This window comes from Leptonychotes weddellii, chromosome 13, assembly GCF_054177405.1.
Source record: "Leptonychotes weddellii isolate Sample4059 chromosome 13, ASM5417740v2, whole genome shotgun sequence".
NCBI lineage: Eukaryota > Metazoa > Chordata > Mammalia > Carnivora > Phocidae > Leptonychotes > Leptonychotes weddellii.
In genome coordinates this window covers 13,064,886-13,080,010 of record NC_138381.1, presented here as the reverse complement: position 1 = coordinate 13,080,010, position 15,125 = coordinate 13,064,886, and the positions used below count along the sequence as shown (strand labels likewise).

Genomic DNA, 15,125 nt, shown 5'->3' with positions numbered 1-15,125 from the left:
CGCCTGGGTGGCTCAGTTGGTTAAGCGACTGCCTTCGGCTCAGGTCATGATCCTGGAGTCCCTGGATCGAGTCCCGCATCGGGCTCCCTGCTCGGCAGGGAGTCTGCTTCTCCCTCTGACCCTCCCGACCCTCCCCCCTCTCATGCTCTCTCTCTCTCAGTCTCTCTCTCTCAAATAAATAAATAAAATCTTTAAAAAAGAAAAATACAAATTAAAAACACAGATACACCATTTCTTAAACACAAGATTGGCATAAATTCAATAGACTTTGGTGAGGCTATGGGGAAATAGGCATTCTTCCTATATTGTTAACAAAAATGAAAAATGGTACACCTCTGGAGGGGAATTTAGCAATATCTAAAAGTACTACATGTGCATTTACCCTTTGTACCAGTAATACAACTTCTAGGAATTTATCCTGAAAATATACCTCTAACAGTATGAACTATGCATATGCTCAAGGTTATTTGTTGCAGGATTATTTGTAATTAAGAAAAAAGATTACCTACCTAAACATGAAAGCATAGGAGGCTGGTTAAATAAACAATGGAATACACACACAATGGAAAACTAAATAGCTGTAAAAAAGAATAAAGAAGAGCTCTATGAATTGGTATGAAGTGATTACCAAGAGGTGTTAAGTGAAAGATGCAAAGTACAAAAGAGGATATATAAAATGCTACTCCTTTTGTGTAAGAAAGGAGGAAAAGTAAGAAAACATCCTTATATCTATTTATCACTGCAAAGAGAAACATATAAAGGATAACCAGAAAGCAATGAAGGTTATAGCCCATGAAGGATTAGGGGTATAGGAGAATGGGGGGAAAGGACTACAGGCAGCACTTGAGTATACCTTTTTGTATTGTTTCTATGTTTGGAAACATGTGAATATTCTACCTACATAAAAAATTAGATAAAAAAGAATAGGAAAGAAAAAAAAAAAGCCAAAACAAATTGAAACAAACCTAGCTGTAGTTCAAATGAATACCATAATCACAGTGAACAAAATGGAGGAAGGGAGGGAGGCAGGCAGGCTGGCAAATCCAAATAACTATGAACACAATATTTAACCATAAACCCTTGGTCTTGGGCAAGGTGAAGTCTGGGCGCAGAGTGAGAATTACAAACAAATCTCGAATAATATTGTTTATTGTGACGGTATGGGTGAAAGACTCCTGAATTTGTTTTAGATGTACTATAGGACTGAACAAATGAGTACACATGTTGACGTTGTGGGAGCCAGGGTTACTTATCAACATGGGAGGAGCATATAAATATGGAATGGGGGAAGGCAAGAAAGAATAGACAGAGATATAGGTATAGTGTGAACTTACGATTTCTGAAATATGTATAGGTATGCATGTTTATGTGCATATATGTGTGTGTTAATTTGTGTATATGTATTTATATGTAAGAGAAGTTATATGTATATAAAAGCATATATTTCCTAGCTCTGTCCATTGAAGAGCAAAGAAGCAAAGATACTCCAGTAGTGATGAGTACATATGGCACTCAGATCTTGGTGTCTAATACTATTCACCCAATAAAAAGAGCTATGGTTCCTCAGAGAAATAACTGATTCCAGAGCTGGGACAGTGTGGATACAAGGTAAACCTTATAAAGTAAACATCTTCTTAATGCCAGAAAATAAGAAAGTGCTCAAAAAACTTAAGGGAGGGTGGCTGTCTATTTACAAGCTAGCTCCAAGGTGCTATCTCTAGCCAAATCTGGGACAATTTGAGCACCAAAGTATCAACAGTAATGAGTTATAAATCTTTGAAAAAATAGGTGCTCATGAGTCCACAATAATAATAAATAGATGAGTGAGTGAACGAATGAATGAATGAATGAATGAATAGGAAAGAAGGGAAGATTCTCAGAGGAGAATGCTGAGAACCTCTGATAAATGCAGTAGGAGTTATTTTGTAGCCATCATGACAAAGACTGGATCAGCAAAGATTTATGAATGGATGCTACATCTAGGGAGAAATTTTGATGAGAATATCTGCTGGTCTTAGTGTCCCCACTGACAGCTTATTTACAATGAAAAAAACTGGGTGACACCTTGATAGGGTGATGGAAATTAACATCAACAATGAGGGACAGATAGAGACCATGCGCCTCCAAATGTGACCCTAGGAAGGGCACAGCATCACTTATGTCTGAAACATCAGACAAATCCAAATTGAGTAACAGTCCATTGCGGGGTGGGTGTTGCGGTTGGTTATATTCTTCAAAAATGTCAGTGTCATAAAAGACAAAGAAAAAAATGCCATGAACATTGCTAGGTCAGCTGAAAAATTAATATAAGGATGGCAGAATAAATAAAAGTACTGAATATGGTATCTAAAAAATGTTACCCATACATATATTCATAAACACAGATGAGGGACAAGCACATGAAATGGAGGATGGTTTTCTGTAATTCTATGTTCTCTCTCTTTTTAACCTTTTTAGAAATTTAAAAATGAGATATAATGAAATGCACACAAATTATGTTTTCTTTGCTTCTCTTCTTCACTGTAGTTTACCCCTACGTAGGTAAGAAAACTAAGGAGGTGAGCCAGGCTGCACTGGAAAGGAATGAGCAACAGATGCATTGCTACCATGTACATTGGGTCTCCTATTTGCCATATACTGTTTATCTGCTGGTGTGAGTTATATATGACTGTGCACTTGAGAAATGATGGACTATGACAGAAAGACTTCCCTTTAGTATTACAGTTCCCATTCACAGTTTTTGTTTTTTCTGGGGATTTAAAAACTAACACATCATGTGAGAGAGATCATTACTAATAGTCACCTCATTAGAATATTACCCACCCCTTCCTTGCAGTATACAAGCTCCAAAAGGGCAGGGACTTGGCCTATCTTTATTCTTCTCAGGGAACAGAAGAGTGCAGTGCCAGAACATAGTACAAACTGAACACATTTTTTTTTTTAAATGAAGGAGCAGTCATCAATATTGTTCATGCAAAATGAATATAAATAGTAATTTTATTAAATCAAGATAATTCAATGGGAAAGCCTGCAGAACAGCCTTCATCATTTTTAAGATAAAGTTCCATCCAAAGATCTTTTTCTTTTTTAATGAACAACAAAAATCATTAAAAAACACACACACACAAAAAAACAGAGGGGCTAAATTGCATGTCACATTATTCATAGACATCACAAAGTGTCTTTTTTTTTTTTTTAAAAGGAAAATCCTAGACTTCAAGCTTGCCTCTGTCTTATCTTCTAATTGGAAGGAAAACCCTAGGTCCTTAAATTAGTTCTGTTTCCTTCACATGCACACTTCAGGATCCTTAAATAAAGGTACTATAGAGGAATGTGTTTTGAAACATTTAACTGGCTTTATAAAATGTGTAATGTGTTGGAAAGTGACTAATCAATGTTATTTTCAGCAAGGGAAATACAGATAAAACTGAACTATTTCCTAGTCCCTATGTAAGGATGGAGAATTTATGAATTGACATGAAATTTCAGCATAAGAATCTCTTCTCTTTGGGAATCCGTTAGTTTTATCAGATGTGAATAAACATATAGCCTTATTATCAGGCCAATAATATTCTAACAAGTAATTCTTACTAACACATGAATGTATTAGAACAAAAGTTCTAATTTTCTTTGTCAAATTCCAGCATAAGATGGAATTCATAGCTGGTTATTATTATTTTCATTCAACAAAATTATTTCTTTCAGTAACAATAATACAGGTATATATGGATAATTTTAAGATATGACTTGCTATAATAACATTAACTCATTTAGTTTGACTGTCCTCTTACCTAACGTTATCCAGCTAATGATCTGGTTAAAAAGAGGCAGTCCTTGTTTCTTGAGCAAACTGTCATGGGTCGTATACACAACACACATGGAAAGCACGATGCTCAGCATCTGAAAGTAAATACAAAACACACCAGTAGAAGAGAAGGTGGTGAGAGACTAATTTATATATAAAAAGAATCCTTAGAAAAGTGCCTGAACAACTGGAATCTAGCCCCAAAACGACTGAAATTGGACCGGCTCACATACAGCCAAGGCTACAAGCTTGATAGAACTCTGGCAGTAAGCAGAGGCCTTCCTTTACAAGCACGAAATGAGGCATTTTGCACTTTCAAGAGTAGTCTGGTATACATGATCACACCATATCTATTTAGAAATATTCATTATTAACGTTGAAGATTTCTTAACTCATGGAAATGCAGATAGTGCAATGTGGTTGAGTGTCTTCTACCCAGTCATATCCATTGATTCAACACGTATTTGTGGCCTGAATGTTCACCTGGTACTGGGAACACAGGGAGCACAGTATTCTTCAGGGAATATATATAAACTTGTGGAGAACTGGTAAATTATGGCTTGTAGGCTGGTGGCCTGTTCCTAGAAATACTGTTTTGTTGAAACACAGTCACTTATGTGTAGTATACATTCATTCATTTATGTGTAATCTACAACTCCCTCTGAGCTACGTGGTAGAGCTGAGAATTTACAAAAGACTCCATATGACCCACAGCCTAAAATATTTATAATCTGGCTCTTTAGAAAATTATTTGCTAACCCCCGAACTAGTGGATTATTTGCCATTTTTAAGAAATGACATAGCTACAGTTGTAAATGAAGTAAAATCTCCTAGAGATCAGATTAGCAACCCCATCACCAATCCTTGAGATACCTTTAATTTCTCTTATATTTTCAGTGAATTTAGAAAAAAAAAATGCTGTTGATAAAACTATGACACAATCCTAGGATCCTTTCAATTGTAGGACACATTCTCATGTCAGAGATGTTAACATGTCAAAGATATTTTTCTTGGAATCACCAAAAATATGCTATACAATAGAGCAATCAATCCAAATTAATATAGTTAATGTAAAAAGAAATTTCATAACAGATTTATCAACTCAGGAGTATTTCCAACAAAGACTGTGAGAATTTTAACATGATATTTGCTCCTATAGAGTAGGATCCAGGAACATTCACTTCTGCCAAAGTAGTCATAATTATAGGTGAATTTTGTCAAAGCTACCTATGGGCTTTAGTGTAAAGCCAGTCAGTGCACCATTTAAAATGAAATATACATTCCTATGTCTTGACAGGATATTTGACAAAACATTTCTTCTCTTTTTATATGTTCTCTATTGTTCTCCAAGAATAAACTAACATCTTTTAAGTGTTGTTGTATTTTTATTTTAGAGTGTTCTTGGCATTACTTTCTATTACCCCAGCTTTGTTCAGAGGAAATTCTTTGAGAAGATTCCTATAAGTTTTCTTTTGTCAGTGTTTTGGATATGTTTAATTTTTTTGTTTAAAAAAACAAATTTAAGTAGTGTCCGTGCTTATATACAAAACAGCTATCACTTTACAAAATATGACATCATATATTCTCTAATTCTTACAACTCTACTAGATATTATCTCTACAAATTAAAAACAAATAGACCAAAGCTATATCACTGAAAATCCATCATCTAGTACACAGTATAACTGAGAATTGACTCAATTTTGAAACCTCAAGTTCAAAGTTCTTTTCACCACACCAAAGCCAGCAGCCAAGGTGAGGTCTACTTTCCCTGGCACAGCATCTGAAGTCTTAAACTGGCTATTCTTCATATAAACATACTCAGAGGCTGCTTTCACTTCAAAGATTACCCTTCTCCTGACTCAAACGAGAACAACATAGAATCTCAGGCCAAAGGAGGCCGTTTATAGCTCAGCTTTTTGGTCAATATGGATGCCTCTTATATCTCCTTAACCTCTGCTCTCTTGGCATCTTCAGGCTGCCTCCTGCTGACCTTTTGGCTACTTCATACCTTTTAGAGAATATATTTCCGTGTAATATCTTAAACAGAGAACTTTCTTCTCAGCTGGCAGGCATTGAGCAATGTAACTGTGATGGCATCTTAAGAACAATATCATTATATACAACCATAAGATCCGTGTGATATATCATTAGTATAACAGGATGTTGAAAACCTGTAACTGACCTGAAATAGATGTAACAGCAGCTCTTCATTTATAAAACGATCTTTTCTTCTTATGAGAGATGTTACAACACAAAGGGATAGCAGAAGAACCAGCAAGCCGGCACCCATTCTGTTTTAAAACACAATTCGCAACTTCAAATTTTCTTAAGATATTTACTGAACACATAAAAATATTAGATATTTTACTCTAATGTAGACCCTATCAGTCATTTGGTTTTATCAAGATGAAGGAGCAAAATAGGTATACTGGTGTAAGAGGAATAAAAATCACAGGATGAAGATGCAGTAGGGGGACACCTGGGTGGCTCAGACAGTTAAACGTCTCCCTTTGGCTCAGGTCATGATCCCAGGGTTCTGGGATCAAGTCCCACACTGGGCTCCTTGCTCAGGGGGGAGCTTTCTTCTCCCTCTGCCTGCCGCTTCCCCTGCTTGTGCTCTCTGACAAATAAACAATTAAATAAAATCTTAAAAAAATAAAAAAGATGCAGTAGGGATGGGGTTACTTTTAATTTCTCACAATTTTTTAGATATCTTTACCTTATTTCTTTACTTTGATTTTTTAAACTTTTATGCATACCAGCTACCATAATTCTTAGCCTGACTTGGATAAATTTACAGAAAACAATATAAAAAATATTTAAACATATCATCAGTATCTACAACATAAATTTTCTGACTATGAGTTCTTACTCATACAAAAAGGATCAACATTTCTATTCCCTATTATTGTTCTAGTGTTAGTAGGACAAAATGTTTCTTTTTATCATTAATCTTGGTGCTTTCCTCAGCGGCTCCTGGCTAAAGAAAGGGTAGGACAGAGGTCACAAAGGTAGTACGCAGGTAAGGCATTTGTACAGTAAAGAAACAACAAATTAACACTTTTTTTTTTTTAAGAGAGGGAGGGAGGAGGATGTGGAGGAGCAGAGAGAATATTTGGCAGGCTCCACACCCAGCGCGGAGTCCCTGAGACCTGAACCTCATGACCTGAGCTGAAATCAAGAGTTGGTTGCTTAACCGATTAAGCCACCCAGGTGCCCTGATAAATTACACTTTTTCAGGAACACCAGGTATAGTATGGTTCCTAAAGTTGAAGGAAACTGATACCAAGGAAATGGTATACTAATGTTAAGCTATATTTCTCACCTCCTAAAAATCTGAGTAACATAGGACAACTGAAATAAGGTTAAGGACAGAATCTGGAAGCAGGCAATACAACAACTAAGAGAAAAGGAGTTGGTTAAAGAGGAATAAGAAAGAGCAAAAAGGCAGGGCTAAAAATGAATGCAAGGCAGGAACTCCTAGGAAAGTACTTGCTTATTTTTGTTTTGATTCTTTTAATACTCTTTGAGAATTGTAAGGGAAAAAAGTAGTTATACATTCAACATGGATTACCATTAAGACTTATGAAAACAGCCATCTATGATCAAGATTATTTGCTTTTCCTTTAAAAAAAATTTGGTATTTTAATTCATTGGCAAATGTTTTTATTTCAGAGACTTGAGTAAGAAGAATATTATAGCTATGTTATTTTTGCTTTTTCCTTCAATTTTATCCTTAAATGTTTTACATATCTGTCTTGGTAAGTGTCTAAAGGGAGGTGATGTGAGAGATCAAATGGAGAGTAGAAATTTCTCCATGAACCAGGAGTCAACATAAAGAAGTTGCAAATATAGCTTACTAGAATACCAGAACAAACTTAAATCACTGAGGAACTTAAATTAAGCATAGATGGAAAAAACATAATTTTTAAAAATACAAATTAGATTTCTCATGTTTTAACAAGTTTGCTTCTTGAATTCATCTTTAGTAAAATATGCAAGTGGCAAAGTTCTATGGAGACTATTTATATAATCTCTTCTCCTTTTAGTGTATAAATTCTGCTCAACTATGTCAACACTGCTTGAGCAGGACAGAAAGGCAGAGATTGACCAAAGTGGGGAAAGGGGCTTTGTAAAGACAACAGGAGAGCTCATAGAAAAATAAAACAAGCAATAAATTCATCTTCTTACCTACTACTATAGTTTATGACAGATCCAAAATGTTTTTACTTAATAACACTAATAAATTATGTCTTAGAAGTATGGTCTTAGAATTCAATACAATTGGGCCCTGGGTGGCTCAGTCGTTAAGCGTCTGCCTTCGGCTCAGGTCATGATCCCTGGGTCCTGGGATTGAGTCCCAAATCCAGCTCCCTGCTCTGCGGGAAGCCTGCTTCCCCCTCTCCCACTCTTCCTGCTTGTGTTCCCTCTCTCACTGTGTCTCTCTCTGTCAAAAAATAAACAAAATCTTAAAAAAAAATAAGAATTCAATACAATTATTTTGGGCTCTGCTAATAAACTGACTTTCTGGAATAATTCCTGACTTATTCCCTACTAGTACTTCACAGAATGAGATAAAATGTGTTCACTGATAAATAACAGAAACTCAAAAATTAACACATACTTTAAAAAATATCGTTTAGTTAATATTCTTTCAGCTAAAAAAGATATACCCTCATCAATATTAGTTAAAACGCTAAAAAAAAGTTGCTTATACAGAGTTCAAAACAAAGTAACAAAGATGATTGCATGATTAGAAAATGAGAGGAAATGTTACACAAAATACAGATCATTTAGTTGCCAAGCACACACATGCACACACACACGCACACACACACACAGCCAGTGGATTTCTTGAGAATAATTTAAAAGTAAAGTCAAAAGCAAAGGTAATCAATTATTTTACAGATTTATTTGGGATATATTGAGAAGAAATAAATGTGACAGTAGCATGGAGAATTAGGTAAGGTATACAGAATTTTGTAACAGTGTAAGTGATTAGATATGGTAAAGTTGTCAAGGTACAGAGCTTTCTCCCCTAGAGATCATTACAGGCAGATTAGGAGAGAATTTCATTATTCTAAGACAATTAAAGTGTGGAAATGCTCAAAGGCAAAGATTACAGCAATGGGTTTTAGATATTTTCATTTTTGGCAAACAGAACATTTTTTCATATGAACCCTTTTACTGATTCCTCAATATACAAAAGAGTCTAGACTTTTTTTTTTTTTTGGCATTTTAAGTTATCAGTGTTTGGCCCAATTTCATTTTTTTTGAAGGCCCAGAAGCATCACCAAGGAGCTTTAATGCTCCCCAGAGCCTGAGCCAATATTTATGACTAATTGTTTGATATTAGTATTTTAACTTTTAGTTTATTCACTAGTTAATTTTGAAACTCATGACCAAGATTAGGTTCACATTTCACAGTGCTGACTGAGAAAAACAATTACATTGAAAAGAAAGTAAGTTAAAATATTGTTCATACACTAGAAAGATATCTGGCTTTCGTCCTACAACAGGCATCAGTGGGAACACTGCCAGGAGCAAAGAGAAGAAAATCCAACTCAGTGAGATGCTCTAAAATAAATAAAAAAGTTATCTTTAGACAAGTACGGTTAAGAAAACTGTCTTCAGTGTTTCACAGACTGCACGAGTGTGAAGACCACATGCAAAGCCTTAGAGCTGTTTAAATTGTAATACAGTTCCTCTTGGTGGCGGATCTGTCATGTAATAGGTACTGTATTAGGTATAATATGAGCATTATCTGATTAAAGTCTCACAATAACCTCATGAGGCAGGTTATATTACTCACAATATTTCAGATGAGGAAATGGAGCTCAGAGATGTTAAAGTATCAGTGGTACCAGGTCTATGACCAGTAAGTGAAACAGCCAGGATTTAAACCTGGGTCATATTTCACAGCAAGGGCTTTAATCAATTTATGTTACACCATATACTGATGACATCTATAAGAAAGCTGGCCTGCAATCATAATCAAGTGATTGAGCTCAGGAGGGAAGGAAGTAAAAATACTTTTGCAATTAGATTAAGACAAAAAATTATCAATAACCCCATTAACTGGAGAATCTTCTAAGTTCTCAGAGGGTGGAAAGAAGATATTTCTATCCTCCTGGTACCTCCATCAAAAAGTATCACAGTGGAAACCTGAGCCAATTCTCAAGGCTAGGAGAAAGGTGACTCCTCTGACTTGAGTTGAGAGCACTGCTTCCCAAGCCACGGCCTTGCTCTGGACAATACCATCCTTTAGACATTTGAGGCCAGCAGAATCTAGGAAGTGATTTAGAGAAGGACAGACCAGTTCTGCCTCGGCGTATTTCAGTCACTGCATGACCAATTCATTTTGATATGAAAGTCTATGTGAATCACTTGAAGGTAACCTCAGTCCTCCCGTCAAAAGGACCAGGCTCTTTATGTAAGGACACATTCTACCCTTTTCTTTAAAAATGAACAATTCCCTGAGTTAAACACATATCAAAACCAAGTAGCTACTAATCTGTCCGATGTCAAAACAAGTACTTGTACCTTTGCTCGAGTCCATAGCTGAGTGATAAATGGCCAACACGCAAATGCAATAAGTCCAGCTGTGAGCATGTAGCGGTAGAAGAAACTGAGAACCTAGCAATGCATTCCAAAGAAGAAATGAAAAATGAGGTCATTTAAGAGGAGTTACATATGTATGAAAGAGATCTGAAAATACTGGAATGTGGTAAATTACTCACTAATACTTCAATGCCCAGGGTAAAGACGAACAGATATCCAACCAACTGACTTGGAGGAAAGGTCAACAGTGATAAGACAAAGTCTTGAATGACTTGAAACCTGTTTGACAAGATTATTTATAAAAAGATTATTTATACTATATATTGAACAAAAAATTTAGGTAATATATGGTAAAAAATAAAAACTGCGCAAACCTAGAAATCAGGGACTTTTCAACTCATAGGTTATTCAAAAACTAATATAATTTCTAACAGATTTCTTTCAATGGCTTCACTTACCTAAATCATTTTTTTGAAAGCTAGAAAGAAGCATTTTAGGAAAAAGTGTAATTTCTGAATTTGATAATGATCACAAAAGTTTGTTTTAAAAATAAACATTAATGATAAATAAATGTTTGATCTTAGCTTAAACATGAGTACATACAATTACACATACATGATCAGAAATAAAATACAATGAACCCAAATGGATAAAAGCTGGAAAAAAATTTAAATTCACCAAGATCAATCATATTGAAATCTCAACTGTCTTAATAAAATAAGCGTAGGTTTTCCTAATCTAGGTAGAGAAACTCCTAATTGCACTTTTTCACTGAACTAAATAACCTTCTCCAAACCCAATTTAAGATGTTGCTAACTGTACACTCATTGTAATTAAATGTGAATCCATAACCATTAAAACTGTATTACATACTTGAGTACTTTTTACATTTCATCACTGGAAAAATTTTTTTTAGCATTTGTAGTGATTACGTAGGTAATTAGAAAAGGTCAGTATCATTTGGTTTATGATCTTTTTCTGACTGAAAAAAATGGCCACATAATGTTATCAAAACTACTAAGGTGCCATGTAGGAAAGCAAAGATAACACCAGTCCAAAGGAGAATGCTTCTTTTGTTCTCAACAGTGAATAAGCACAAGAAAACAAGAGATGATTCTGTAAATCATTTAGAAGATTTTATAAGAAAAGTGAATTTTTATGTTTTATTTTCTAAATAATCTATCAAAAAGATAAAGATAGAACATAACGTACATTCAAAATCACATTTCCTCTTAAAGTTTAAATATATACATCATCTTCATAATTAGGACACTTAATAATTCAGGAGAGGTTCTGTAGTAGAATAGAATTTTCTGTAAGGCTAAAATGTTGATAAAACGTTCATTCTAAAAATTTTTAAGCCAGAGTACATATATCCAGCAATGGGAATTCCTTTCAAATGGAGAAGCAACACTATGTCATTTTGTTTGTGTCTTTTTGTCTTATACTTTTAAATGTTAATATTTTAAACATTTTAATATTAATTTTTATTTTGATATTTTAATGTTAGTATTTTAAAATAATGTTTTTAAACATTGTGGTCAAAGCTGGAGTTAACAAAAATTAGAATAAAAATACACATCACATCATGACAAACATGCTGGCCAACCCTGGAAATTTTCAGGCCAACCTTGAAAATACCCTTAAGTCTGGGCTCTAATTCCCTGCTTTTGGGGTCTGGTTTGCTCAGAGGATGCTTGGATGCCCAAGACTAAGTTTAAATTCTAGATTACTGGTGCAAATATAGAGGTCAACAAGATGTGCAACATGACCCTCGCTGCCTATGAACGTGAACCAGCCCAATATTTGAGTGGTTTTATTTTAAAGTGCTTTAAACTCGCCTAAGAGCTCTACTCTGATGTTTTCTACAATGGTAAGAATCCATTTTACTTCCAGCTTGTGAGGAGGCAGTTAAAGGAAGAAACCATGGTACATGTGAATAATATCCACCTCTGTGTGTACACATTACTAGCCTGGATTTAATTACAAAGTTCCATTTATCTAGGTTTACATGATAGCTACGAAAGGAAGGGCAAAAATGTGTGGGGAAAAGAAAACATGTACATTTCCTTGTAAAACATGAAGATACACTGGAATCTCAGATGATGAGACAAATTCAAAATATACATTACTCCTGGCATAGTACCATCAACATTAATTATTCTATTTGTAGTCCAGATTTTTCTTATTTATAAAGGATACATACACAAAGAAGGGAACAAGGTCAATACTACCTCGAGGCAAAAAAGATGAAGTCAAAAGAGAAAGGCAAAATAAAAAGGACGTTTATATGCAACATTTGTGCTGCTATAAATGAAGTGGGAGGGCTCAGAGATTGAAGGGTATTATGAACATCTTTTATGATTTATGCTACAGAAATCCAATGCACTTTAAATACAAATTAAACTGTCAATGAAGTGTAAAATAAGACAGCAAGGTGTGTTACTTACTCTCTTAGCACAGCATACCATATTGGCATTGGCAACAAACAATATACGTAGTAAGTCCAGGGACAGTCTTGAATCAGAAGGAAAAATGCTACTAAAACACTGATAGCTATGAAACTACATGGCAGGAGGTGGCTTGGTTTCTGAAAATCAAACAGAACATTGAAACACTTCTAAATTCATGCTAACTGATAGGTTTTTAAAAGAGATTTTACAAAGTGGAGGGACATATTACTACTTTCTTTCAGTGGTTCCACACAACTACCTGATTAACTGAAGAACTGCATTTAAAAAAAATGCTGTCATTGGAGAAGTATCAGTACAGAGGAAAAGGCTGGGTATCCTGGCATTGTTGCAATTCGGCAATTCTCAATTTAAAAGTGACTATGTTCCTCAAGTTTGTCTGCAATTAACTTGTTTGGAACTCTGAACATATTTCTCCTTAGTAACAATCTTATAAATGTTGATTGAGCTCCCTGACCAGCTCACAAAAGCCCATTTAATGCACAATAAACTGTGGGACTTAATCTTCATTTGGAGCAATGCTTCTATCTATTCAAACTCCAACTTGACATGCTGCCCACGCTCCTCTCTCCATTGCCCAACCACAGTGTGTTCATTCGGTCATATCTTCTCTTCCCAACCGCCTGCCAAACAAGAAAGGAGTTCCTCAATGTAAGCCACGAGTGATGGCCTCCATGGGCTGGGCAGGCCCGTGGGTGCTCTGGGCCAGGAGTAATGAAGCAAGCTTCAGGTACAGACATTCCAGTAATTGGAAAAAGAACACACCTATGGAAAGCTGTGATGCTAAGAACAGCACCGGAGGAAAAACCCAGGAATGGAGGAGCAATTTGGCATTCTCTTTCGTCTGTCCCTTGTTTTGTCTCTGTTTTCCCCTTGCTTTGCTAGCCAAAGCTAAATAAGGTGAGAATTAAGAATTACTGGAGTAGAGGAATTGCAGGGGAGGGAGATAAGAGATTTTTTTTCCTCTTTATAATTCCTCTTTACAGGCATAAAATGTCACCAGAAAGGAAGTAAGAAACAAGGATAAACTAGGACATAGTTGTAAAAAGGAAGGTGAAACACAGCAATGTGATTAAGAGTTTAGAACTACACAGAGCAGAACTCAAATTCTGGCTCACTCACTTGATCTATGTACAACCATATACAACCATGAGCAAAGTACAAAACTGTAGTGAGACTTAATTTCATCCCATTTATAAAATGAGAACAATAATCCATATCTACTTATCAAGGTTGGTAATGTTTAAATTAGATTATGTAGAGCTTAACAAAATGCCTGGAATGTCATTAATGCCTAGTAAACAACAGCTGCTGTTGTTACCGTCATTTTTACTCTCTCCTCTCCTACTTGTTTGCATTAGTCGCAGCAGGCACTACAGAAAACTGTAAGTGAACAGCACTGGGAATGGAGATGTGTGAGACAGCAAGGGAGGTCCCACAGCAAGGCACAAATCTCAAATAAATGTGGATAGCTGGAGTCTATAAGCTGAAGGTGGCCAAAACACATATTAAGAGGTAAGACTGGTTTCACATCATTTTGAGACTAGTAAAATAGTAACAAAAGAAGTTGAAAAGAGTAAAAAATTCCAGGGATTTTCTGGAGTCAGTATAATATGGTGTAATAATCTAATCCTTTGATACTTAAAATAGACACTACCAACGGCATCCACCTGTAGGAAAGGAAATCATGAAGAATCCAGTTCAGCTGAAGTAGAAGATTGAGCGGCTTTTAAATAGTAAGAGTCGGGGGCATTTTCTACTTTATCATAAGTTGACTCCCCACCACCTCCTGGCCCCTCCAAAAACACCTGATGATAACGAGCCATGCTGGTGCCTTACGGTCACTCCTTCATCCAACAAGCACGGATTAAGTTGCACACTCTATGCTGTGCTCCATACTAGGTGCTGGCCTTCAAGGAGTTCAAACCATACAGGTCGAGATGGAAATCATGAGACTTGGTTTAAGGGGTTAATATTTTGGGATTTTTATTAGGTAATAAGAAAATAAAGGAAAGCATGTGGCAAAATAAGGATATTTAGTTCTAAAGCAAGTAACATCTGAAGTGGCAAAAAAGCAGAGGAGAAGAGTATGTAGAAGTTACATGCAGAACACAATTAAGAGGAGCCGTAGCAAATTACATTTCAAGAAAAGAAGATATTCACTGCCTGTAATGGTGATAAATTAGAACTGACCTGTATAATTTGGGTGTCATGTAGAAGGGACTTAAGTTTTGGAGTCAGACCTAAATTTAATTCCAGTGCTGTCCTAGTTGCTTGTCAATTTGA

At 35.6% G+C, this 15,125-nt stretch overlaps 1 protein-coding gene across 10 annotated transcripts in view; it reads right to left on the bottom strand.

Annotated features, from left to right (window-relative positions):
* Positions 1–15,125, bottom strand: part of PIGN (phosphatidylinositol glycan anchor biosynthesis class N) — a 112,292-nt gene that overhangs the window by 43,909 nt on the left and 53,258 nt on the right. For all 10 annotated transcript variants that reach the window (XM_081801083.1, XM_081801084.1, XM_081801082.1 and 7 more), the window contains 6 exons: positions 12,819–12,958; positions 10,548–10,647; positions 10,351–10,443; positions 9,293–9,384; positions 5,990–6,098; positions 3,792–3,900 (listed from right to left, as the gene is read on the bottom strand). In XM_081801083.1, coding sequence (XP_081657209.1) covers positions 3,792–3,900; positions 5,990–6,098; positions 9,293–9,384; positions 10,351–10,443; positions 10,548–10,647; positions 12,819–12,958 — 643 coding nt within the window. The remainder of the gene's footprint in view (positions 1–3,791; positions 3,901–5,989; positions 6,099–9,292; positions 9,385–10,350; positions 10,444–10,547; positions 10,648–12,818; positions 12,959–15,125) is intronic.